At 49.6% G+C, this 27,504-nt stretch overlaps 1 protein-coding gene across 1 annotated transcript; it reads right to left on the reverse strand.

The window, feature by feature from the left end:
• On the reverse strand, positions 1–27,479 carry LOC144108776 (microtubule-associated serine/threonine-protein kinase 2-like). The gene is made up of 12 exons (XM_077641952.1): positions 27,343–27,479; positions 26,047–26,298; positions 25,075–25,342; positions 23,823–23,988; positions 16,875–17,047; positions 15,232–15,302; positions 13,590–14,072; positions 11,104–11,234; positions 10,334–10,466; positions 9,100–9,248; positions 6,679–7,029; positions 1–790 (listed from the first exon to the last, which is right to left on the reverse strand). Exons 1-12 carry the CDS (start codon positions 27,386–27,388, stop codon positions 515–517), a joined length of 2,499 nt encoding a protein of 832 aa, XP_077498078.1. The 5' UTR covers positions 27,389–27,479; the 3' UTR covers positions 1–514.
• Between the last annotated feature and the right edge of the window lie 25 nt (positions 27,480–27,504).

The following is a 27,504-nucleotide window of genomic DNA, read 5'->3' on the forward strand; positions in this document are numbered from 1 at the left end:
TTCTTGGTTCCAAGGATTGTTCTTTCGTGCTCTTGAACAAGCGATGAAGTGTGACACGCTTGGGGAAAATTGAGCCGCTGAACAATAAATCTTGTGCTGCTGGTTGCCCCACGTTTGTGTATCGTCAAATTTCGATTAATTTTTTCTTCCGCACAACACGCCCACAGGATGGCGTGTCCTCAATGTCCCGAGTGTCCTGGTAACAGAAGTTTTCTCCGCACATTTCCTTGCAGCGGACAACAAGCGCATTGCAAGTAGATCAACGCTGACTCGACACATACACCTATTTACGTGTCATTAAATTTCAGTTAAATGTATGAGATGTTCTCGGTGACCTGCGTGTCCTCGTAGGAGCAACTAGCTTGCTGCTGGAAGGGCGCTGCTGGCCCACCACACCTACTTGCGTGTCGTCTAATCCCGGTTAATTTTCTTTCACACACAGGATGAGGTGTTTTTCAGTGGCTTAGACATCCTGTCGGTATGTCTTGTCTCCGCGGGCCCTATTCAGGGACAGTTAACGCGCTGGCATGGCCTGAATGTTGGCTTTGGCCGACGGCTCAGGCACATGAGCGTCCGTCATCACGGTCTCGTGCAGCCGGGTGTACGACGGCCTCTTGAGCCGCAGCGGCGACATGGGCGCGATGGTGATGTTTAGCTCGTTGGCACCCTTGCACATGGCAGCCTTGACGGCGTACTGGTCCATGTTCTCGACCGGCACGCCGTCCACCATGAGAAGCACGTCGCCCGGGTAGATGCGCTTGCTGGGATTCACGACTTGCACCTCGGTCACCTGCGCGACAGCGAATGAAACGTCGCTGACGGCCGTGCTCGCACGCACAGTCGACCCGTTCAACGTACTGCGGTAATTTGCGACATAAAACACCGGGTAGGCAAAGAAACGCGCCCCCACATAGTCTGAGTCGCTTTGTGACGTTTAACGCCATAAACCAAACTAGACAAAGAAAAAAACTGGAGGGGACATTTATTAAGCTCCGCTTTGGGGGTATGTATAGCGAAAGCGTTAATGGGATAACGCCCATATATGCGGAATGGTTCATTCCCTACTTTTCAATCGTACATCGCTAGGAGTCCTCATTCAATTCCTGAAGCCACCGCGTTGGCTCAGTGGTTATGGTGCTCGGCTGCTGACCCGAAAGACGCGGGTTCGATCCTAGCTGCGGTGGTCGAATTTCGATGGAGGCGAAATTTTAGAGGCCCGTGTACTGTGCGATGTCAGTGCGCGTAAAAGAAGTCCAGGTGGTCGAAATTTGCGGAGCCCTTCACTACGGTGTCTCTCATAGCCTGAGCCGCTTTGGGACGTTAAACCCCATAAACTGAACTCATACCATTCCTGGAGCAGTGTTGCAGCGGTAAGCGATGCGCCACTGCCCTGAGATGGCTGATGCTGCAAACGGTGGGGCTTGTGCCACCATGAGTGTTCTTAATTTCCTGCTTAATTTCATTAATTTAACTACCACTTGCCACGGTGGTCAGTTTTCTCACAATCCGGTGGGAAGGTTGTGATGACGCCACAAGGTCACGTGACCTAGGTGGCCCACCCAGGTTGCCGGTGCCGGCCGCTTCGGTTGCGAGGCTTCAAAGATCGCTAACGCTGCCAACGCCGACGACAGACAATTTTTTCGCGTTAAAAGTACGGGAGGATCATGTCGAAAGCAGGTGGATTTGCATTCCATATTACTTTGATGTTTTTACTTTACTGAACGTTTCTATTCTAAGCGTAGGTTTTACACACGTGACATAATTTTTATCGAGGGTGAAGGTGGGCGGAGAATGGCGGTGGGAGATTTGGCAGCCTCCTAGAGTTTTTTATATATATATATATACGTCTTTATTTTCTGCATTCAGTAGGTCAAAACCTTGCGGCAGAAATAAGGTGCTTCATGGGAGTAAGGGTGGAGGACGGGTGTCCGCTTCTTCCTCGTAGTGGAATAGTCCCGAGGTCGGCTCCGCGAAGAAACGGCCAGGCCGTTAGCCTTCCTTGAGGTACTGAAGAAAAGCCCGCCAGCGCCGGAGTGCGTCCGATGGTCCGATGTGCGATGACGGATCTATCCATCCCTGCAGTGTGACAGGTCGGTGCCCGCCCGGGGACTGAAGTGCTCTCTCCCGCACCGCGTCAAAGGCAGGGCAACGCCGCAGAAAATGTTCGGCCGTGACTCTGCCCGGGAGTGCCGGGCACTGAGGTCGGGTATAAGTGCGGGTTTATGAAGTGCAACCTTGCTAGTGACAGAAGCTGGCCAGTCTGGACTCGGCTAAGAAGTATCTCCTCTCCCCTTCGGAATGTGTTACGTGGGCGGCGATATAGTTGCTCAGGGTTTACCAACTGCAAGTGCTGCAGTACGCTGCGGCGACAGCGTTGTGCGCGCTGCCATGCCTCGGCCCTATCCATAGGAGGAAACTACGGACGTGCAATGTCAGCGGGGCCCAAGAAGCGGAAACGAGTGTGGATCCAGGCAAAGGTGCGGAAAGAGTTGCAGGCGCGCGCTGCCTGGTGTGGCTTCTCGCTCCCAGTGAATCCTTCGTGTGCACGAATCCATATGATAACTACAGTGTAACCCTCCTCTCGCAGGCGACGGGCTTCTGTTCAATAGTGCTAAGAAGGGGATAGTTTGCTCCCCCTGCACGGCAGGCGATGTATGCTGCTTGCGGATCAGTGTAAACATGGTAGCTGCAAGGAGCGAGGAGCATAGTGTACTGATCGACCTCTTGAGTAATGCCAGTGAGAGCGCGCCCACGATGGGATGTCCGACCAGATCGGCGATGCGCCTTGAGAGCACGAATCCTACGATTCCACAGACTCAAACGGTGGAAGTCCGGCTTTGGGGCATCGAATTTGACTGAAAGCTTCGTTGTATCTTTCTTCTCGACATCGTTTATCTGAGTAATGAGCTCGTCTCGTCTTGTGGGAACGTTCATCTCACAGAACATCCTACGGAAATCGTCCCATGAGACGTGCTCCTCTATTCGATGGCGTTGTTGCCGCTGTAGTGATTTTCGCCCTCGAGGGGCCCATGACACCACCACGGGATAGTGATCATTGCCAGTCCGTGGCCATAGGACCTCACTGGAATGGGAGACAAGAGTCAGGTGTGGAGAATTGTCTTGTTGACCTCTGTGCTGGCCAAAATGAGTGGGTAGCGTGAGTTCGTTAGCGATGGTCAGTTTGGCTTTGACAATGGCTGCCACAGGTGTCTTCCCCTAGCATCTGAGCGATGATATATATCCCTAGCTAGTATGCATGACGTTAGTCTCCCCCAACAATAACGCGATCCTGGGGATGTATCCTTGAAAAGTGTTCCAAAAAAGATATATCCATTCGATATGTAGAAGTACCCAACGATGTTGCATAAGCTGAAAAAACCAAGGCTTGTTGGCCACCGTCTAAAGTAGAGCCCACTCCCGCTACCTCCTGCGTCTGCGTGCACCACGCAGAACTATCAAGCTCGGTGTGGGCAGCGCGCGAGAGAACAAGAACGCATGCCTGCACATTGGCTACAGGAGCCGTAGATCGCGATCCTGGCCCACGACATCGGTACTCTATGAAAGGGCTGCAGTAAGGTTTGTAACCTATTAGATTGCGCCTATTAGTGTCAGTCTCCTGAAGTAGGATAGCTAGAGGAAGCGTTGGCATGATGGACAGCATCCTCTGACGTTCTGCTTGTTTTGCGACGGATTCACCAGCAGTTGTGTTGCAAGAATCATATAGGAGAGTCCGAAGCAAAAATGTCATGAGGTCCCGCGCTAATGCCCGCCATTATTAAACTGGAAGGTGCGCGGAAGTGAAGGTGATGTGTGCCCGATTCCGGGCTCTTGATTCGGAGAAACCTGCGGCATTCCTAAGAGTAGAAGCATGCGCTTGATCACATCAGCAGTGACCAGTTCGATAATGTGCTTGAGCTGATCTAAGTGCACCGCTCTCTAGGGGACCTTTCGCAAAGTGCGTTTCTGCGCCGTGTTGTGTACCACGGAGAGTTTCAGCCTAAGCCTGATGTATGCGTGCTTGCTTTGGTTCCGGCGCAAGATGCTCGAAAGTTGTTGTCAGAGGCAAAGGAACAGCATATCTTAGACTAATGCCCTCAGATTGTGTGGAGCGTTTGTATGCATCTTGCCCTCTAGTTTTATGTTCTCTGCCTCGTGTTTTCGCTAACGACTACTACTTTGTATTGGATGGAGAACCTCATTAAGAAGCACAATTGGCTCCGAGGCTGGTTGCTGTGTGCTGGTAGGACTCTTGTGCCCAGTCATCGACAACGTTTGGTTGCTAAGTAGAAGCTCGGCTTGTTGCTTGCGCTCCTTTCATCGCGATACTCGGATACGGCGGACAATGCCGTTCTTCAGGGTTTCGGTAGCCTGTCGCCGATCAGGGCACTTCGGGTCTGTGGCTACGTGGTGAACTTTGCAATTTCGACATAGTGGTACTGCGGGATAAACCTCGAGGTTGCCATGTGAGCATCGACGTTGGTCGACTAGTGGACACGAATTTGTCCTGTGCCCCATTTTGTGGCAGATTTCACAAATGACAAATTTCGAGTGATAAGGTGTTAACGGTAGAATTACGCTGTAGAGAGGGATTTTTCGAGAAAGTCTGGAGCCCTCAAACGTCATGAGAGCTGCTCCGTTCTTGCCCAAGGGCCTGGCGTTATCTTGCACGAATAGCAGATGAGGTTGGCCATGAGCTGTTCGCTTGTTAACTCGTTGGCACGATACGCATGTATGACACCGCGGATGTGGCCGGGACGAATGGTTTCATGAGCCTGTATAGGTGTCGCCTTTCTAGTAATTAAGAGAGACTGTATTCCGAGAAGGTGATCCCTGGCACGCGTATGCGATATGACGACTGCAAATTGATCGCTTCTTTCAAGAGGTCGTACTTGAAAGCTTGAGTGAAAATGAATTTTTTCACGATCATCGGCAATGGCTCTATGCTGCCACTGTGCAGGGAGTGTGCCTAGTTGTCAACGCGATGTTAGCTTAATTATCCCAGTCTGTTTAACACTGGTTGAATAGGCAGCTAAGCTTTGTTCTTTCGCCTAACACGCAGTCAATCATCCTCTTCAGAAATGTAATTATAAGCAAAGTAATCGATTCTGCCCAATGTGGTGACTATGGGCGCCGAGGCAGAGCCCGGCGATCAAAGATGCGCATCCGCGTAGTGAGCATTTACAGCTGCCTGAGAGCGGTCAAGTTTTACGGCCTGTGGTTTGTTCACAAAGCTGGCGTTTTCTTGCGCTCATCTGGGGAGCGCCTAACGCCATCCTAGGTCGCTTAGTAAATTTAGAAAATGAAAGTGCAAGATCCTACCTGAGAAGGGTTAGTCCCAGGCATGTTTTCCGTGGAAAGAACAGAGAAGGGATTGGAGGCGGGTATCGCCGCAACCACCTGGCTGGAATCCTCATCCGTCATGCTTGCGTCGGCGCCAAGCACAGCGATAGATTGCGCCGCGTTATCTGTGCCGCTGCGGAGCGATGTTGCCGCAACGTCTTGCCGAGGCTGCCCGGGAGCCATGTTGGCGGATTCGGCGGTAGGCGTATCCGATGTATCGGGATGGTTTCTTGTTGTAGTCTTCGAAGCGAAAGCGTTGAAACCGTTGTCCACAGGTTGCGAGGAACACAATGGCGGTGGCCCGTTCATTTTTGAGAGCCTAGCCCAATCACGTCCGGGCCAAAAACCTTCAAACAGTCGGAGCGATGCGAACGTGCGTCTGGTCGGGACGGCTGCTTGCAGCGCCCCCTCCTAGATAGTGCGGTGGGGAGGTGACTGGAGGCCGATGCTTCTAAAGAGAAGCGTCTGAATTAAATTTCTGTGCTGCTTTTTTTGCTCGGCTGCTGCGAGGGCTTCCAGTGGGTGGAGGCCTTGTGAAGGTGGATTGGTAGGTGGCGGCGCATCTGAGAGGGTATAGTTAGGTGGTTGGATGGTGGATGGCGCTTCGGTATCGGGTGGGACCAACCAGCTGATTCAAAAGATGGCGCTTCGGCAATTAGCTCGGGGGCCTTGTTACAATAAATTGTGAAGATTTTAAACAAAAACTTCCTGCTAGAAGCCGAAACATAATCTTTGAAATTAAGTTGAACGGCATCCGTGTTTTTTAATGCGTTAGCATTAGAGCGCCCAGTATCGCGAAAAGTGTCAGGCGTTGGCTTTGGCGTGTGAAGCCGCAGTCGGCATGAAGCAAAGCGGAGAGGGGATAACCTCTTTCTCTCTGCTTTCAGGGGAGAAAGGAAGGGAGAATGTGCAATAGGGTAGAGGGAGGGAAGATGAGAGGCGATCGGTGGCGAGAGACACCACGGTTGCCAATCAGAGTCGAGGAGTAGGGAGAGGGGAGTGGTACTGCGTGTTCGACTGATTGGTCGATTGGATCGGGAGTGGAGCCGGGGTACGGTGTTTACACGATGACTGATGGACTGTACCACGCCGGCCGCTCTCACGGTCTGAACCCGTCTGCGGACGCGGCTGCTGCGTCCGGAGGGAGCACAAATGCTAACGCATACTTTGCCGCATGAATCACATTCATCTTCTGTGATTCTTTTTAAAACTCCAGTCACGGACGGAAATACCACGACGACAACAAGTATACGATATAAACGTCGGAATTATTTCCGGGCACAGCTATGTACATTGCCGAAGACAGCAAACCGGGAAGCTAAGAGGACAGAAGATCACCTTCTGGATGAGGTGGCAGTGGACGGGCGCCTTCTTTGCCTCGTTCCAAGCCTTGGCCTCGAAAACTTTGAAGCCGTAGTTGCCGCTGCCCCCGCAAGTGGTCTTGATGGCCCGGACCTGCAGGGTATCCTGGCCGGCCGCCTTGAGGATCTGGTCCCAGTCGCGGCGGGACTCGAGCAGCCGGAAGGCGCTCGACGACAGCACGGTCACCACCAGCTGGTCTCCGCAGTCCTGCATGCGGCGCCTCACCTCGGAGATGGGAAACTCGGCGACGTCGATGCCGTTAACCGCCACGATGACGTCACCCTCGAGCACGTGCGACGCCTCGGCGGGACTGCCACTCTTCACTTTCTGCGCGGCGTCGTCAGCGCACAGAGAAAATAAGTGCCTTGAAAAATTACAGGATGGCACTTACGTCCGCTTAGGAGCGGAAATGCGAGAGCATTTTCCTTTCCTCTCTTTCTTCCTCCATTGCTCAATTTTTATTTGTTATTTTTGTAATTAAAATTTTGTTTTTATTTAATTTTATTTCATTTTTATGCTTAATTCATTTTTTACATAAGTAAGCCTTCCCACGCATTCACATCGTGTTTGATCGAATCAGTCAAGCAAACCTGCTTCAAACATAGCATTTATTTTCATTAATTCAGTTTAGTTAATTATCTAATTACAATTAATCAACAAAACTTTTCCCGTTTCAAGATCTACTCACGCACTACCTAACACAGCCAAACTTTTGCACATTTATCTCCACAGAACGACATAATCGTGCGGACAAAATTTGCAGAAACTTTATGCTGACCGAAATATCCATATAATGCTTTCGTATTAATAATTGGAGAGATATGGAGAGGCCTTTCTCCTGCAATAGACATACAGGCTGATGATGATGATGATGACAGCGAACATTTAGCACAGTGTCTAACTGGCCACCGTTTGGGCCCGGCTTGACTTTCCTTCGTCCAGATGAAGACGGCCCTCTTGTAGAAGATTCTTATAGCGCACGGAGGCTTTCATCTCGACACTTATCTTTGTCTGGGTGAAGACAAGTAAAGTAGCGCCCAGACGGCGACAAGACAAGAGTCGGGAGTAAACCGTGAGTCCGCTGACCAAAGTTTCGATATAGTTTCAACAAGAGGACAGTCGTCATCTGGAGCAAACTTTACTTGTCTTTGGATAGGCCCTGCTTGACTTGTCTTCGCCCTGAGAAAGTGTCGAAACTATCGAAACGTTGCTTAGCGGACGGAGGCTTCTCTGCCACAGTTTTGTATCTATGCTTGTATGCGACCTTTTAAAGGCGCGCGCGCGCGTGGTGTTTGTGTGTGTGTGCTTGCTCAAGCTCACAAACGACCACCAGTCCGCGAGAGGCGCGGTAGATGGTCGACGTATGCTCCGCGAGTACTTAAATTTTGTCCCTTAGACGATAAAAACCCTAGTGCAGCAGACAAAAGAGACTTCAACTACGATCGTAATTTTTGTATTTGAGCGTTTGCCGTTCTAGAAAGGTACCGTAGCCATGGTTACTTGAATTCTAGTTCATATAGCTTCGCCATTTTATGCTCTTTAGTTGTTCCTATAGATAGCTAAGCGTCACATTGAAAATAATTCCTTACCGATTACAGACGGCAAGAGTTATCCTCTACTTCTGTGAGCACTGTTTTCTCATAGCAGCCGGTTTTTTCCTGCTTTAACCTCAATGTACTGTCAGCAGTGCAACCAAAACATTTAATTAACTGAATTGCCGGTATTACACAATCTCTTGCAATTCTATTCTTTTAATAGCATTCACCTGTTCGGAGTTACAGACCCCTTTGGTAGCCGAGCCGTGAATCAGTGACGAGAAGAATCAGAATGAAATAGAATTCGAATAGACTGGTAGGCAGACTGGTAAGTAGGCATGACCACCTGACATGCGGTGGTCTCAAATTCAGGTCCCGGACCAGGGAGATTTTTTTCTACCGCCTGAACCATTCTAAAAAAATTGTGCAGATTTCGTGCATGTGTAGACGTATGGATGCGCTCGGGTAAATGCTAATGATCACTTAAGTCGTCGAAATAGACGCACAGAAATTGGTGGAACTCGTCTCAGATGCTTCAGTTCATTCGAAAAGAGGCACTGCGCCGTGCGATGCGTTTTGAGTGGTGAGGTCGTACGTACGTCGAATGTTTTCCTACACGCCTGTCCACTAGGAACACTTCTAAGGAGTAAAAAGACACGCCCTTCAGGACATAATGCTTCTAAAAACTTCTTTTCCAGACCCTTATATTTGTGTCTTCTTTTTCGAATGGGTGCACCGAGCACACATGCACCTTTTGACGGTGCACAGTTGGGTGGATGTTTGGGATTCATACGTTGCAAGTGTGCGTAAGAGGGAATGAATGCCCCAAGGCTTTCGTGCAAACAGCGAGCTGATAACAAACCTCCACCATGAAGAATCTCTTGTTATTCTCCCCGATGCACTCCACAATGCTGATGCCGAAGCTCCAGTACTTGCCGAGGCTCTTGACTCGGAAGAGGATCACGTCCATTCTTTCCTTGGCGGTTATCGACTTGTCAGCCGACGCCCCGGCTGAAGGAGACAGGCCGCATTCGGTCATCAGAAGCGCTCCGACGCAAGTGCTTAGTGCCAAATCATTACTGTGACAAGGCTTAACAAAGTGCTAGAATCTTTTTCCGCGCCAGAATCTTTTTCGAGCATTCGATCTTTAACGCGATGTCAGTGCACGTTAAAGATCCCCAGGTGGTCGAAATTATTCCGGAGCCCTCCACTACGGCACCTCTTCCTTCTTTCACTTCCTCCTTTATCCCTTCCCTTACGGCGCGGTTCAGGTGTCCAACGATATATGAGACAGATACTGTGCCATTTCCTCCCCCCCAAAAAAAGAATTATTATTATTATTATTATTATTATTATTATTATTATTATTATTATTATTATTATTATTATTATTATTATTATTCGAGTGCCGCATCGCACTGCTTGGAATTAAATGCAATTTTTGACATAGTAGCCTGTGCTCTTCGACAAACAGAGCACTGTCGCCAACAAAATTAAACACGAAAATGCAAGCGCCTTCGATAAACAGCCTTGCAGGGCCTTCGGTAAGCTGTACACCACAGGCGTTACTAACTCGTTATTTTTATGAGAACCGTGTCCTGGAACACTCATATAGAGCATTTAACGGCAAAGGCTAGCCGGGTGCTGACACCATTGCGACGCACCTTCAAACATGCACCGTCACAGTTAAAAAAGTCTTTTTATATCAGAAATGTACTATTGCGGACAATAGTAACTCACCCTCACCCCCTCCACGTTCCGAACCGTGCTGCGTTGCATGCGGGAACCACCTTACGATGCACTCTCCTGGTGCCGAGACCGGTCCAGTGCGCCGGTGTCGACACCAGGAGTGAATCGTCACGTGACACCCGCATGTAGTGCGACACGGTTCAGAGCTTGGAGGGGGAGAGGGGGTCGGTGGGGTCAGAGGAGCGGACAGTGGCTATGGTTGGCTATGCGTCTCTGAGAGACTCGCCTCACATCAGGCGACCTAATAGAGGCAGATGACAGGTTGCAGGTCGAGGCCAGTAGATGAGCGGCCTTTGTATGCACCACTGATGCGTCTCAGGCGACAGGCGGAGAACAGTGCGACTTACCTCCGCTGTAGCCGCTGATGCCAACGTTGACGTCCGTGTCGGAGGCCTTTTTGTAGTCCAGCTCCTCCGAGTCGCCGCCGCTTGTGTTAAAGAAGGACTCCTTCAGGTTCACGGGGCCAGTCTGCGTTTTGGCCTGCAGAGGAAGCCGCAGGTCAACAATGGTGGCTGGCCGACAAATCCTTCGTGATTACGCTCGAGATCCTCGGAATTTGTAGGTCCCTGATGCAGATCCTAGGCGGTGGCTCGGTTGGACTAGTCAGTGCATCATAATCAGCAGTCGGACTACTCCACTTGAGGACAAATGCATCTCTCGTATTCCTCCAATTAACCCTGTCTTAACCCTGTGCTGCGCCAGATGTGACCACCTCATCCCCGCAGACTCCCTAATTTCATCCACCCACCTGACTCTGGTGCCTCTGGTACGCTTGCAGTCTCTTGGAATCTACTCCATTACCCTCAAGGACCATCGCAGTTGGTCCATGTTCTTTGCTAAAAGGACTGCTGTCCTTAAGACATTCGCACGGTAGATATCTTAAAGCATTACGCATGTGGAAAAAGCGAGGACGACTAAGAAACTCAAGATGATAATCGACTAGCCCACACCAAGGTATCAATAAACAAGATAGAAAACACGACCCGTGATGGCCTCCTGGTCCCATTCCCTGTTATTGTGGTCGTGTTACGTACATACTAATTAGAAAAGCGTTACTAACTCCGTCCGAGGTATAGCTACAAAGGCCCCCACAGAAGCTCATTAGTCTCCCACTCACGAAGTTTATCATCTTCTTGAAACTGGGCGAGGAGAAAGTGTAGAGGGGCCGCTGGGTCTGCGGCTCGACGTCCATCATGTCCTCGATCTTGAGCAGCTTCCTCTTACGAGTGTTGCTGGTGGCGCTGACGGCTGGGCACGAACGAGAGGGGCCATAAATTAGGCGACAAGTAGGCCCGCCCGATTCCCATCTCTTCTAGATACTTCAGTTCATGACGAGAAAAAAGCAGTGCAAAATTCGACAGAACACAAAGAACAAGAAGGGAGACACTACCAGCGCTGGTGGCGTCTCCGTTCTTGTTGTTTATGTTCTCTCGAAGTGTGAGCTGCTTTTGTAATCATGAATCCACACCAACTTGCCCAAACGTCTGCTCTGCTACCTCAGTTTCCTTAGTGCAAATGAAGACATCAAGGGCTAGATAAGAACAAAGAAAGCGGTGCGTTTATTTATCTTATCTTTCACCTTATGTATTAAGCATGAAATGCTTGAGATACACAAAAAAGAAAACAAAATTCACTGCGGGCGATAAAGCAAAAAACACTAAAAACAGCGAAGCAAAAGCTAACTCATATTGCAATATAGCATTGCTTTGTATAATATTGCATAAGCTTTATTTGTTTTAGGAATGTGACTCAGCTTTTGCTTCACTGTTTTTACTGCGTTTGGCATGCTTGCCCGCCGTGACTGGTTTCCTTGACACCGCCCTTTGGCCTCACTATTATCAGCCGTGTAGATGACAGAACTGTGCTTTTCTTCTTCTTTTTTGCTTTTTGCCTTGGGGCTTCATTGGCTCCCTGACTGACACGTGGTCTACGTAATGGCTTTATAATGTGCTGGGTCCCTTCAGAATAAACCCTTGGCAGCCAGCGCCCGTCCTGTATTCAATGTTTCTTCTTTCTTCCGTGTCGTTTTTTGTCGCGCTGCCCTCTTATCATTCAAGGAGTGGTATGGGGAACCTGCGTTGCCAATTGGATTGGAAAACATTTAATTCGTCAGAAAAGGCAGAATGCAGACGATCCGTGCTAGGTGGCTATCAGTCCACGGCTGACAGCGACCTGGGTAGCCCATTAAATGACCCGGGTTTGAACTCCCAAGTCTGAGCTGACCAACACGGCCTCCCACTGCTCGAGAGTAGGAACCTGTATTAGAGATTTCGGGGGCGGCTCCTCTTTACAATTTCACAAGAGGTGATCATAAGTGGCTAAATCACCCCATAATGTACATGCAGGGTCATATTCACCGGGGTAGAATTTTGACAACAGGTAAGGCGTCATGAAGGATCGCGTCTGGAGTCGCCTCCAAGTGGTCTCCCGCTCCTTATTAAAGGCTTTGTCTGGAGGAGCGAATATCCTCCTTTCAAGTTTAAAATGATTAGTAATATCGTGAAAAGATGATAGGCCGTCCTTCGAAAAACTCTCAGAAACGACAGCGTCCCCTGCTCGGCTGACGAATCCTCGAGCTGTTTTGTGTGCCGCTTCGTTACCAGGGTTCCCCGAGTGAGCCGGCACCCATATCAATTCAATAATTCTGTCTAAGTCTTTGGTTCGACCCAATATGCTCATTGCTGCCTGAGAAATTCTGCCCCTCGCATAATTGCGTATGGCAAATTTAGAGTCGCTGAGTATGGTAGTAGCTTCTGTGTTAATGATAGCAAGGGCGACTGTCGCCTCTTCTGCCGTTTCCGAGGATTTCGTTATGGTAGTGCCGGAGACTATCAGTTTACCTTGCGTATCCACCGCCGTTAGTGCGAACGCTTGTTTCTGGGGATATTCTGCGGCATCTACATATACTGCATGTTCATCTTGGTTGTATATGTTGTGTAGAGCTTTTGCCCTAGCCCTTCTCCCCTCGTGGTGAGCAGGATGCATATTCTTAGCTAGTGGCTTAGCTCTTATTACCTTAGCGATGCGTTTAGGTATCTAGGTGGCACTGCAATTGTTCCATTCGGTGACTCAAAACTGCTTTTTTCAGCCGCTTATTTGGCCGCTGCAAACGCGAGAACACATTCTGCGTGATTAGATACCCGCGTTTGGCTGACAGCATTCATTGCCTAGCTTCTCTCGGCGTAGCCCAGATAGCTGACGCACGGCACGTGCACCTTCGACAGAGCGCGGAGGCTCACGCCAATAAGCGCCTGAAGGTGGCGCGGGAAAGTACTAAGAGTACTACCCAAAACTGCTTGCTCTTCTCGCTAGGCAGTGTGTTATGGCGCTGCAATCGGCACCGCAAACTTCAGCGCAGGTTCCCCATAGAGTGTGTTGGGCGTTTTTGCATGACGGGAAGTGCGAGCAGTATTGTGAAGGGAAGAAGGTGTGCTTGCTGTGGAGGTTCTTCGACCAGGAGTTCGTCTGGAGGTACTTTTGACAGCGATATAGGCTATAATTTTTGCTGGCAGTGCATCGCCTTGTTTCGACAACAAGGGGATCACTCAGTCTAGAAAGAATAGCAATGCGAAGCTTTGCAGACCGCGCAAGCAGGAAACTCACTGAGGCGCTCCGGCTTGTCACCGTCCTTCTTCCGGGACATGCACTCTGCAATGGCCGGAATGTTGCACAGGTCCCTTGTGGTCACCAGCCGCTTCCAGTTGAAGTTGGCGAAGAAGGGGTGCTGCCGTATCTCGGCGTACGTCGTGGAGCCCAGCCGGTCGACGGGGTTCTTCTTGAGGATCTTGAAGACAAAGTCCTTGGCCTCTGGCGTGGCCGAGTGCGGGTGCTCCTCGACCTTGGGCCACTTCAGCGGCTGGTTGATGATCTTGTCCGTCAGTTCCTCCTTGGTCTCGCCTCGGAAGGGCACCCGGCCCGTCATCATCTTGTACATGGTGGCGCCCGCCGACCACCAATCGCAGGCGCGCCCGTACGGCCGCCGTTTGAGGATCTCCGGAGCCATGTACGGAATGGTGCCCGCCGACTCGCCGTCGTGGAACTCGAACGCCGTCTTGGCGAAGTATCCCTTGCAGACACGCTTAGAAACTGCATCGTAGAATATGTACCGGGTTCGGCGCGGTGCTCAGGAAACGCGGTGACCCGTGACCACTGGCAACCAAAGAAATTACCTATACAGCGCTGTGGGACCGGTACGTACCGCCGCAAATTTATTTAGCGCGGAAATGCCCCTTAAGCAACCTGCCTTCAGTCATACTCCAGCTGCTGACTGGCCATGCTTCGTCACGGTCAACGCACGCCGAGTTTTTCGAGACGCTGTGATGACGCACCTTTTCGGTGAGGTGAACTCTATAGTTCGCCCGTACTGAGGTCAAAACGCTTACCTAGAACGCCTGGGCTGCGTGCTCTGGACGTGCTCCGATCTCTTCATGCGGCATTTAATTATAACACCAATAGTCCAGATATGAGCATAAGCAGCTGCTTGATGCAGCTGCATCGTCTTGTTTTGCCTTTCTAGTCTCCGCAGCTTCAGCGGCCTCTTTCTAAGTCCGGCGCACGAAGTTCGGCTTTCTATACAAGTGTTTGCCCCCCCTCCACCCCCTTCCGCAGTAGCCATATATAATAATAATCATCACCATTATCACCGCCAGCCTAGCTACGCTCACTGCAGGGTGAAGGCCTCACCCATATCTATTCAATTAACCGTATCCTAAACCAGCTGCGGCCACCATATCCCCGCAAACTTCGTAATCTCAGCCACCCACCTAACTTTCGACCACACCCTGCTACGCTTGCGTTCTCTAGAAATCTAGTCTGTTACCCTTAAGGACCATCGATTATCTTGCATTCGCATTACATGCCATCCCCAAGCCCATTACTTCCTCTTGATCTCGACTAGGATGTCACTAGGTCGCGTTTGTTGCCTGACGCACTCCACCCGCTCCCTGTCTCTTAACGTTACACCTATAATTTTATTTTCCATAACTTAAGCCATATATAATAACAACCCTTATCCAAAGCGAACGCGCGTGCTCCTATTTGTATAACTTTCTCCGTCGCTTATAATATATGAAAAAAAAACGAAGTAAGTACCAGGCGCGTCGAAGGCTGACATTGCCAAGAACTTTTCAATTTTTGCTTTTGTTCCACTTCTCGCGCGATTATAAACTTTCGCCAGGTTGTGAGCAGGCAGAAGTTTGCGACTGGAATTTTAACAAAAAAATGTGATGAAGATAGTCAAGCTTACAGTGGCCGACGCAAACCTTGTTCGTGTCGAAGTCGATGACCTTGCACCTTCCACCAGGCATGATGAGCATGCTGGGGCAAAGACAAGGTCTTGGTGTTACCAGCTGCAATTCACCTCAAGTTATTCCACACTACTTTGCCGCGAAGGTCCGCTAAGTGATTCCATCGCCAGCCTTACAGCCAACCTTAGAATCCCCTACCATGCACCACTGCGTTTTTCTATGAAGCATTATTATTACTCTCGAGGTAGCAACTAACATTAGAGCCTTATAAGAGCGGGATTACTTGGTGTAAAAGCTAGTATAGCCTCTGCGAGGGCGAAGTACTGAAATCGACGTCGAAACACTTAGTAAACAACACAAAACAGTTTTGGAACTGCCGGCACACATTTTTTGAGCAGCTGTCCTCTTACCGTCTCAAAAACAAGCAGCTACGCTTCACTGCATGACACGTAATGATGAATAACGTATATTTACAAATGCGTGCAAAATAGGGTGGGTCACTACCGATTTCCCCAGTTTTCTCGGGCCGTGTCGTCTCACACTACCGTTCAATACGGCTAGTTCTTAGCCTAATGTGTTTAGAGAAACCCCAAAGGTGGAGTAAATATGAAATTAGTAATTTACCACCCACAAAAGTGCTACTACGGCTGCAAACAAAAACAATCCATAATTTTCCTCCAGGTTCCGAAGAAACTTTGACCCAGAGGCAACCCAGCAACGCTACTCTGGCAAGAAACACAGGCGGCCCTTTACCGAATGCCCAGAAGGCGTAGTTTATCAAATTCCTATAAGGTGCGGAAACGTGCACGTTGGCGAAACTGGCAGATGTGTTATCAACAGTTTAAGCGAGCACGATAAGAATGTGAAAAATACGCATGAAGGTAAAGATTTTGAAAGTTTTCTACCAAATGATCGTCTGACTTGGAAAGGATGTTCGCTGGAGCCAGAAAACACTTCTGTTATTAAGAATAGCAAAACACGTGTCAGGTAGAAAATTGTAGAATCTGAACGGGTATCTACACTTGGGGAGATCTGCGTCAGCATGGCCTTCATAATTGGTTTTTTTTTGGGGAAAGGAAATGGCGCAGTATCTGTCTCATATATCGTTGGACACCTGAACCGCGCAGTAAGGGAAGGGATAAAGGAGGGAGTGAAAGAAGAAAGGAAGAGAGAGGTGCCGTAGTGGAGGGCTCTGGAATAATTTCGACCACCTGGGGATATTTAACGTCCACTGACATCGCACAGCACACGGGCGCCTGAGACAATAAGCTGGCATATTTGCGAACGCGCAGACGATAACCCTTGGCTCGGACAGCATGTATATATTTATGAATCGCTCGCAATAAACATTGTGGAATTTCAGCGCCCGTTTTTGTCTACTCTCCGTCCGTTGTCCCCCCTTTTTTGCGCTGCTGTCATTCTTTCTAATTATTTTACCGGGGCGAATTTGTCTGAACTTTGGAATAACAATGGCTGAAGTGTATAGTCCTTGCGAAATATGATTATAATTAACAATGTTTTGCGAGGATGTGGGTCTACATGATAAAACTGATAAAGCTACATGACAAAGCTATAGCACCAAAAACGCGATTCACAGTTTTGCACATAACTAGGACTCCTAGGCCGTGCACCGCTCACTCACTTGGATACTTTGATGTCCCGGTGCAGGAGGCCACGGAGGTGCATGTGTTCCAGGGCGAGGATGAGCTGCGCCATGACGATGCGGCACTCCTCGGTGGGCAGGTACACGGCCTTGTCCACCACCCGCATCAGGTCGGCGCCGCATATGTACTCCATCACGGTGATGTAGGCTTCCTGGAGGAGCGGTGCGCCTCTTTTCACGTGCGCCAAAGTGGCGAGACCCACCTGCTGTTCCTCAGATAGTCGACACGTCACCACTTCGTCTTCTACGGAATAAGTGCTCAAGCACGAGCTCCGAGAATAGGCGCATTTCAGCGGAGAAAGAGCAAAGTCAAGTGTGAGGATGACACGACGAGACAAATTGTGCACTCAGCAATAGATAAATAAAGAAACTCTCTTTTTGGCATCTTCCATATGCGTCCTCAATGAGCATCATTTTCTTGGAAGATCCAAGACTGACAAAAGCGAGTCAATAGTTTGGCATACATGAGCGCTGAGTCATCTCACATTTGTAGCGTTGCACTCGTCGTACCCTTCTATAAACACACTGACTAGTTCAGTTTCACGTCCCTTTATACTAAACGTGAGGACCCATGCCAGTGCTTCTTTAGGTGCAGTTGTGGAGAGCCTATCGGTATTATCGTCGTCGTTGTAAGCACGGCAAACTACAGGATAAAAGCCTCCTCCACCACTCTCCAATTAGCCATTTCCTCCTGACCTGTCCTGATTTGGCTTGTTCTTGAGCGGATTTTATTCTGCTCATATCAACACGACGTATAAAGAGCAAAGAGCTCAACATTTCCGAAAGGTCAGAAAAACTGCACGTCACTTGCAAAGTTCAAACTAGCCCTCTCCTTACCCCACTAACGCTCTGCAGCTTCGGATGGCGTGACACAGCCCACTCTCCCAACTGTCCGCAAAGGCGGATACAGAGCACACACTGTACTCATCTAACGCTGCCAGTACCTCTCCTTATCTCCCTTAGCCCCCCCCCCCCCCCCTCCTCCTTCCTGGAGTGTTTGGCTTCACTCGGGCCAGTTGCCCTGTAGCTCCAGTATGACAACACGCTGTAGTCTCCCTTCAGCTCCTGCGCAAGCCACAAGCTCTTCTACATAGGGTACCGAAATTTAGTGATACCAGCAACGAAAAGAAAGCACGAACCGTAGCCTTGGTGGTATGATCTTCCTTCTCTTCTCTAGTTCTTCTTCTTCTTCTTCTCCTCAAGTAATATGGCACATACCCACGTGGGGGGATTGGCCAAGGTATAGGGTAGAATGCCAATGAAGCATTTGCGCGGGGAAGGAAACGTCAGAAGACTGAATCAAGATAAAAAAAAAAATTGGGAAAAATAAAATGAATTCAAGAGGTATGAGTCATCCGGAATAGAATCAATCTAGCCTTTTTGGACATGCGAAAGAATTTTGTGTATAGCTAACAGGATAATCGATTAGTTGCACTTATGTAATCGTGAAGGTAGCCGCATACACTGCTTAACGGGAATCCCTTGGCACTCGCACCGAACGATAGAAGAACTGTAAGAGACAGAGGGAGTCCTAGTCTCGAAAGAGGAACCTCCAGATATTGCTTTCTCTGAACCGCGAACCGCCGGCAAGAGAGGAGAAAATGATCGATTGATTCAACTTGCCCACATGATACACAAAGGTTTGTCGCAGCGAACCCGCACCTGCATAAGTACAAGTTTAAGTGAGGGATTCTACATCGCAGGAGCGTCATGGACACTTCACAAAGCCTTGACTTACACCACCGGATATTCCATGGGTACTTTAGGTGTTGAAAGTCCACGGTATTCAGCAACGGATCACTCAAAGTGGCTGAAATATGTTGGAACCGCTGGAAACGTGAAGCTGCTAACAGAATGAGGTGAGGGACGGGATATATTACAGGTGCGCTGAGAGCTGACCTTGCCAATAAATCAGCCACCTCGTTAAAATAGACGCCTGAATGCCCAGGTACCCAGACCAAACGGATCTCGCGCACTGTGCTCGGAACAAAAAACCTAAGTGAACGAGTCAAGAAAGATTTTTCCGAATTTTGGAGAGAGACAATAACTGAAAGGCAGTCTGTGAGAATAAGAACCCGTGCGACATGTCTGGGAATTTTGAGAAGAGCCAAACCAATGGCCAAAAACTCTGCGAAGAATATAGGAGTATAATCAGGGATACGAACGGAGTAGCTCCAATCTAGATCCTGCGAATATATGCCAATCGCCGCCTTCTCACAGCTGCCGGAGGCATCAGTGGAGAGAACAGTATGATGTGGAAAATTCTGTAGGTGTTCAGAAAGAAGACCATTTAGGGTATGTGCGGGCATATGCTTCGCATGGGACGGGAAAATAAAGTCGTAATAGAAGACGGGATCAGCCTGCGTGTCAGCAACTCGTTGCAAGGAGATCAGATCAACCTGAAGCGGAGCTAACAGATTCTGCGTGAACCTAACTTGCGGAAGCTGATAACGTGGCCAGTGATTAGTCAAAAAAAGGTGTGGTTGGGATACAAAAATTGGAACACTAACGCCTGGGGCCGGGTCAAAAGACTTGAGGAAAGTACGCACTGTTAGAAGTTGGAAGCGGGAATAGAGGTTGGGGATACGCGCTTCCAGATAAAGGACAGCGTTGGAAGCTGATTTTGGGAGCCCGAGGCATAGCCGTAGGGCACGTCTTTCCAGTAAGGCTAATGGCTGCAGCTTGTAGTTCGCGCTACCAGAGAACAAGGGGCAACCAAATTCCAGAATCGGTCTCATATAAGCCTTATAGAGCAACAGTAGCGTGTCACGACGCATGCCAAACTTTTTATTGCCAACTCGGGTCAAACGGCCCAGTGCACGTTCCCCTTTAATAACATTATTCTTAATATGGTGTCGCCAGTCCAAATTTTGGTCATAAGTAACACCTAGGTATTTAACCGACTCCACCTGCGGAATTGGAGTGGAGCGGTAGGCTAGCGAGATGTACATAGGAGCGTCGGGTGGAAATACCAGCACGCCGCATTTGCTGACATTAAGTGATAAATTGATTTGGTCCAACCAGACTTCAAGAGCATTCAGATATGCCTGCAAATACCCGTAGAGCACATGAATATCATTTGCTGATGCGAAAAAAGCTATATCATCTGCGTATACATAAACTGTAACGTTAGGATGAATGGGGATGTCCCGAACTAATATGTTGAAAAGCAGCGGAGAAAGAACAGAGCCTTGCGGCACACCTCTTGATTGACCATAGGTATTAGAACAAAAAGATCCGTCTGTACAGAAGAAAAATCTATCTTTTAGAAATTCACAAATCCAGGCGTAGAGGTAATGCGGTGGTTGTAGTTGAGCAAGCTTGTTAATGAGGACTGTGTGCTCCACACTGTCATAGGCCTTCGCAACGTCAAGCGTCACCAAGGCCGAAACTTCTCTCTGGCGCATTGAGAGTCGTATTCGGCTCTCGAGATCCACATGCGCGGACCATATGGAACAACCGCGACGAAAGCCAATCTGTGCGGGGCTGAGGCCGTTAATATGATGAACATGCTTTGTGAGGCGACTGTGTACTACTCTTTCTATTAGCTTTACTAAATTTGAGGTTAAAGCAATCGGCCGAATATTGTCTAATTGAAATCTATTGTCTGCATTTTTTAAAAGTAAAATTATTTTCGCAATTTTCCAACTGTGAGGAATCCAAGAGGTTTCCAATGACGCATTTACAATATCTAGAAGGTGAGTTGGAAAGTCGTGCGCTAAAATCTTTAACATGCCCACAGTAATCCCGTCAGATCCCGGAGCAGCAGAGTGCATCGAGGAAACAATTTGCAGGAGCTCCGACACGTCGACCTCAGGATAGTCCGAGCTGGGGGTGAGAGTGTGCAAAGGTTCTGCTTTCTGTACCTGGAAACGTAAGGCCAGCCCCTGCGCGATGCGTTCAAGGTTTTGCTTAGCCTCCTGCGGAGACATTACCATTGACCTTATGCGATTGGAGGCCGGAGAGCTGTTATTCTGCGCCATGAATCTATAGAGAGCCTTCTTATTCTGGGGTTTTGAGAGATACGTGTTTAAATTTTGATTATAATCCTCCTTTGCCTTTTTAACAGTTCGTTTGAAACATGCAGAGAAGAACTTATAATTTATCCAATTAGCTGGGCTCTGATTATAGGAAAGGCTTTTCCAGGCTGCTTTTCTACGACGATAAGCTTTCTCGCACTCCTCCGTCCACCAAGGAGACGGCTGTCTGGCAGGAGCAGTAGTGCACACCGAGAATACAGAACTCTCAGCAGCATCTTGCAGAAAGGTAATTGTCCGCTGAGCTCTTTGTGCTCGACCTGAGCTAACTATGGAGGGGAGTGAGGCAGATATCAATTTTTTGTACATAATGTGGTTTAGAAATTTCATGGTTGCACCACCTTTTCTGATAGGCGAGGATATAATAGAAAAGGTTATTGGAAAGTGGTCACTAGATGTACCTGATTCTTCAGTTGACCATGCAGATACGCCAACCCCACGAGATGCTAATGTTAAATCTATGATTGAACGGGATCCTCCACGCATAAAGGTTACTGCTCCGGAATTACAGCAGCGCACTGCATTCATTGACATCCAGGACCACAGAAGCTGGCCGCAGGAGTCAGAGCGACTATCCCAGGCACTGTGGTGCGAATTAAAATCTCCTGCGATGACTGTGCTGTTTGCGCCGCTCAGTAAGGTGTCCAAACAGTCTGTCCTGTGAACACCGATTGGGAAGTAGACGTTAGCAATAGTGACTTTGGCGCACTGTGGAAGGGAGATTTCAACCGCCAACAACTCACAGTCAGGACGCATAACTGTCTGCGAGATTTATGCCCGGTGACATATTTTCGTAGAGATCATAGTTATTAACCCACCACCACTGCCATTAACGCGATCTACCCTGAAAACACGAAATTTTTTTTAAATGTGAATGATTTAAGTGGAGAGAGCCACGTTTCTTGTAAAATCACAATATCTGGATTATGTTTATGAAGAAGTAATTCAAGATCCGGTAAAGAAGAAAGTACGGAGCGACAATTCCACTGCATAACTTTTAGACCCGCCATGATTATCGACTGGTTAAAGAGGCATCAACAGCCTCCTTCAGCACATCAGTCTGGGGAATTAATTTGGGGGGTCCTTTCTTTGCTTTGACTTGCGGAACAGCTGACTTCGAGGGTGAGGAAGAAGCTCGACGCTTCTGGGAAGTGGTGAGCATTTCAACGTCCATACTACAAGGATCTACGTGAGCGACACTGTCAGGAGCGCTGTTGGCAGGCGGTACTTGGGGCATGGTAGGAGGCGACATGGAATGATTCTTACTAGCAGCACTCGGGAGTGATGCCGGCGTAGCCGCCGAAACATGTGATTCAGTAGGCAGAGATTGGCCTGCAACAAGTTGAGATAGAGCCTCGGTGAAACTGCCCAACATTCGCTCGACCACCACAGAAAGAGCCTGTTCTACTGAGGACACTATTGAAGTAGTCAAACTTGACGGTATATCAGCAACAGAGCTTCGCGCACGGCTGGCATATGTATTACCCCTCCGATCCAGAAGTGCATAAGCATCTGCTCTCGAACATCGTTTCGCTTGAATGATATCGAGCAGGCTTTGTTCGTCGGCTCGTTTCGAGCAGTTGACATCATCAGCTGAGTGGTTGCCCTTGCATAGGCAACACTGGGGCTGATCAGAGGCGCAGCTGTCATCTGAATGCCCTTCTCCACAAACCCGGCAGCGGGTCGCCGACTTACACGCTTTACCACTGTGACCGAAACGCCAACAGTTGTTGCACTGAAGAGGACGGGGCTGCAGAGGGTCCACACGATACACTATCGGCCAAACCTTGAGTTCAGAAGGACAGGAGGAACCAGCAAACGTAGTGATAACTGACTCTGTCGCAACACGCACACCATTGAATTCTCTACTGCACCGGTAGACAGAGAGAACCCCCACACCTGCATCCTGAAACTCCTTCAGTATATCCTGCGGGGAAGATGCTGGGTCCACGCCACGAACAATACCTTTGGAACATGCGAGCTGTTCCGGGATGAAGGCTTTAACCGCTAAGGACTGAAATATTTTGCACTGGAGCAGGTCTGTGACACAATCAATGTCAGCGGACCTGCAAACAATGCCTCTCCGGCCGAACGGTCGCACCTCAGAGATCTGGAGGTAGTGGGTAGTGAGAGATCTTAGCTCCTGCTGAAGGACCTTGGGGCTTTTCATCTTGATCGTTCCCTCACCGATCGGCACGAAAGCCACAGGGATGATGTCAATTCCATTTTTACGAAAATTTTCTAGCGGCAAGCTTTGGGTGGGCAAGCTGGCAAACCAGGTTGCCGTCCCTCCACCTGGGGAGGTCAGCGACATACCTAAGCCAAACGCACCCTCAAATGCACATTAACCTGGCCTACAGACCTAACCTGAGACCTGGCCAAATCCCCCACAGAGAACGGCCTCACCAGAGATGACCACGTAGGCACCACCAGGGAACCACAGTTGAGCTCGAAGCCAAGCACCAGCAAGAACACGTCAGCAAGAACACGTCAGGCACGGTCTTCCCTGTTCTGCCTTCTTCCTTCTTCCTAACACGCGCTTAGGCTTCGTCTTCGTCGATGCTGTGTGCAACGCGAAAGCCGCCGATGAATGCGCCTTCTGCGTTTCATCTTAACTCCAGTGTGCGCACGCCAGCTTTATTCAATGGACGTTCCGGCTTGATCCCTCTACAGCAACCCTACTTCGTGCAGGCGAGACTCACACTCTATTTCACTGCACATTCCGCGGCCGAAGGTGACGGCAGCGTCTACCTCAAAATAGGGGTTTCCATCGTCCAACGCTGGCCTTCTGCATCGCTTCCTGCTTATTTATTTCTGCGCACTTGATTACCACAGTGACTTCGTTCATTCCAGAAAGAGTTGCCGCCAGCGCAGCTAGGCGCATGCTTACACGAGTGCAGAAGCAGGTGTAGTACTTGACCAGGAAGGGGCTCTTGATGATGGAAGCGACGACCTTGTCGATGCAGGCCTGCTTGTGCCTCTGGAACCGGTCACACGCCACCAGCTTTATCGTGCAGACCAGGTTGGTCGGTTTGTACGCTGCCTTGTACACTGCGCTGCGGTGGAAATGGCCGGAGATATAACGACTGTCAAGTACTCGTGTCAAGTGCTGGCTCTCTGCAGTCGCGTTAAGAAGTCTCGACACACGTTCCAGGCGTCATGCTCGTAAAGCACGGCTTAGACACCTTTCCCTTCCGCTCCCACTCGCCGATGGCTGAGTGCCTTCATACCTACTACTGGACTGCCAACAGTATTTACTTCGTAAATACTACTGCATGATCAAGCATCCGATGCGACAATACTGCGAAGGCAGTTGGATTTACCGTTGATGACTGATCTGATGCTTTTTCTTTACTGAGTGCTCTTACTCTTAGCTGAGACTTCACACACGCAACAAATTTTTAGAGGGCGAAGGTGGGAGGAGGTGGGTCAAGGGTGGTGGTGGGCGGGTTGGCAGCCTCCTAGGTGGGGGGTAAAGTGGGGGTGGCTGGAGGGTTGTGCTCCTGGGGGGAAACTGGCTTCCCCATTGCATCTTTAAATTCGATTTCGCCATCGCGTTTTCGTTCCATTTCGTGGGCTTGTAGTAGCTGGATGCTTTGTGGAGGGTATAGGAAGATTAGTTGTTGGCGAGAAGGCACTTCCGAAGGCTGGAGTTTGGTAGGTGGCGGATGGCGCTCTTGGGGGTGAAGGTGAGCAGGGTTGGGGTGGGGCGGTTGATCGAGAATGGCAGTGGGTGGGTGGGCAGGCCACTAGCTATGAAGGCTAGCAGTGGTTTCGCAGTAAAAGAGATTCCTCTGCAGTTACTGAAACGGGTTCAGTGAAGTCCCTGCGGCTATTGCCGCAGATCTACACCCCTGCGCGTACGTATGTGTTCTCATTTTCTTTTCCCAGATCCCAAAACCGAGTATGCTTCATTTCTGGTGCTTCTTGAGAAGTGTAAGATGATATTCTATTAAGCTCTCCTCAAAGCCCACGTCTTACTGAACGTCGTACTGCAGCAACTCTCTGAGATGATACTTAAGACCTGTGTCCTGGCAGCTGTGAGGTGCATGGGGTCACAACCTCCACATCTAAGAGCGCAATCTTACCCAGAGCAACACGGTTCGCGACACGCGAGCTTCGTGGGTATGCACGCGCCTCACCCGAATCCTCCGGCGCCGAGCAGTTTCACGGAGAGGAAGTCGCCCATCTTGGGAATGTATGTCCAGAAGGGCGCAATTTCGGCCATGTTGAGCCTCTCGGTCTTGGCCACGATGGCGTCGCCGACACCCATCCAGTCGGTTGGCGGCACGTCGGAAATCTTCTCCAATGACGTGGCCAGCTCGCCTATGATGATGGTCAGCTTGCGAATGCTGTCCCCCAGATCCTTGGCGATGTCCTGGGCCTTCTTATAAGTCAAGGCGTGCAGACCTGCACAGGGACGAGGAAACTTGTTGTGACCTGAGGTAGGCTGGAAGAAGACAAGACTGACTCTACTGCGGACGAAGGCCGAAGACCAGGACCGTTTGTTCGGGACACGGAGAGCTTATACGTATGATGACACGTTATTAACTCTTGACAGTATACGATTAGCACGTAAATGATATCCAGAACAAACGATACAACGGTTAACCGCGAGAAAGTATCTTCTACGGAAGCTTCAGCTGAAACTGCCCTCAAAATTTAGTTCTTTGCGCGTGAAAATACCGAGCGATATCACTCAGTATGATAGAGGCACTACGCCAGAAGCTTCAGTTTTCCTTGACGTTGTTGTAAGACTTCCCGTTTTCCGACGGTAAACACACATTCTGCCTCCAGCCAAGATTGAGTTTTGTTTCTAAAGGTGCCTCACCTTGGTCTTCTAGATACAGTTACTGATAGGGTACAGACATATATTTTCGGCGTGCCCAAAAAGTAGCCATGAAAGACTCTGAATGTCATCCTGCTCCTAGACGTTCCGCAAAGGTCAGCACTGGGCCCACCCTTACTGACGCATATAAACTATATTCCCTTCAGAATTACACACAAAATTGGGCTACATGCCAACAATTGTGGTGTCGCTTCTTGCAGGTCGACCATGACCAGACAGTCATGTGGACATTTGCATCTACTGTTTTTGTGCGGCATCGCCTCACCGATGAGGTTCTCAGCCGTGTCCCTGACGTCCTGGAAGGTGATGACCTGCCGGTTGAGCTTCTCTAGTATGTCCTGCGCGGCCAGCACCACTTCCTCCTGGCAGAAGTGGGACAGGGGCTCCCGTGCCAGCTCCACCTTGCTCTCACGGCGGATGAAGAACTCGAGCAGCACGGTGGTGACCTTGGGGATGCGGGGGAACAGCGTGGTCACCACCTTGGCCGCGGTTCGCTTCTTCTCCTCCATGGCGGCCGCTGCATGCGCATGCGCAGTGCGGCACTTTGAAGCCACACCACGTCAGACCCATTGTTTATTTTTAGACCTCCATCCTAGATCCCGTGGTCGTAGTCCGCATGGCATGACGTCATTACACGAAAGGCCACATGACCATTGTCCATCGGTCAGAGGACGCAGTGACCATGCGACTTGTTCTTCATGTAACCTCGCTGCACACATTTCTTTTTTAACATGCGCTTGAACATACAGCTAACCCTCAAATTTATTCCAGATTTTTTTATTTCCTCGCAAGCCCCAGGTACAAGGCACAAAGGTAGAATGGGGTGGGTATAATAACTAGGGGATAATGGTTGTGATGGTCTTCTTAAAATTAATCGGGATGATTTTGTACACGATTATGGATGCGATGATTATTATGACGATTATGGATGCTGTGAGTCCTGAGATCAATTGATGAAATACGACAGTGGGTGAATGGTGGTCTCTGCAACAGGAGCATAGACGGCCCTGTGATGGTTTATATTAATGGGCAAACAATTGGCTGACAATTTTACTAATACTACTGAAGAAAATTTTCCGTCGTGTGCCTAAGTCAGCTTTAAGTTAAGTTAGTTTAGCTCGCGATTCGAGTTTCAAACTAGATACGCCAGTGTGAAATAAATAGTCATATATGAACAGGGTAGCGTGGTATATTGGTGAATGTACTGCTGATGCTGAAGTGTACTGCAATCTAGCATGGCCAGAGGTTAGGGTGCTTACGGTCTCCCCGCAACGGAGCGCTCGGCGGTAGTCAAAAACTTGTCGCTGTGTGTCCTCCTTGTCCGCTATCTATCTCAGCGTTGCAACAATATCCCTTTCGTGCACTTAGGTTCTTTACTTGGTGGAAACCTCAGCGGCTCCCGCTTGCAATTAAAGAATTGCCTCCAACGATGTTCCTATAGAATCAGGCATCTAAACGAGCTTTTGCCAAATTCACAGTTGTTTCTGTCTCCGATGGCAACGGATATGCCTTAGTCCGCCTCCGGAAAGCTGCTGTGTTCAAGCAGCGCTGGCGCACTCACGGTCGGCCGGCGGCGGCGGCGGCCCCAGCATCGGTGGAGCAGCCATCTTGGCCGAGGTCGCACCCGGCGGCCGATGGTGCGGGCGCCGGTCCCGTTGGTGCCGCCACTCACGGCGCCTCCCCTTTTCCTCTGCTTTCTCCTCGATAGATGCTGTGATGCTGA

This window comes from Amblyomma americanum, chromosome 10 (assembly GCF_052857255.1).
Source record: "Amblyomma americanum isolate KBUSLIRL-KWMA chromosome 10, ASM5285725v1, whole genome shotgun sequence".
NCBI lineage: Eukaryota > Metazoa > Arthropoda > Arachnida > Ixodida > Ixodidae > Amblyomma > Amblyomma americanum.

Excerpts from the sequence above, each read along its gene's own strand:
- LOC144108776 (XM_077641952.1), bottom strand. The coding sequence starts at position 27,388 with ATGGCTGCTCCACCGATGCTGGGGCCGCCGCCGCCGCCGGCCGACC. Across the intron at positions 17,048-23,822 it reads ACACCTGCTTCTGCACTCGT|GAAGCCTACATCACCGTGAT; the intron begins GTAAGCATGCGC and ends CCGCTCCTCCAG. Across the intron at positions 15,303-16,874 it reads CGGGACATCAAAGTATCCAA|CATGCTCATCATGCCTGGTG; the intron begins GTGAGTGAGCGG and ends TCTTTGCCCCAG.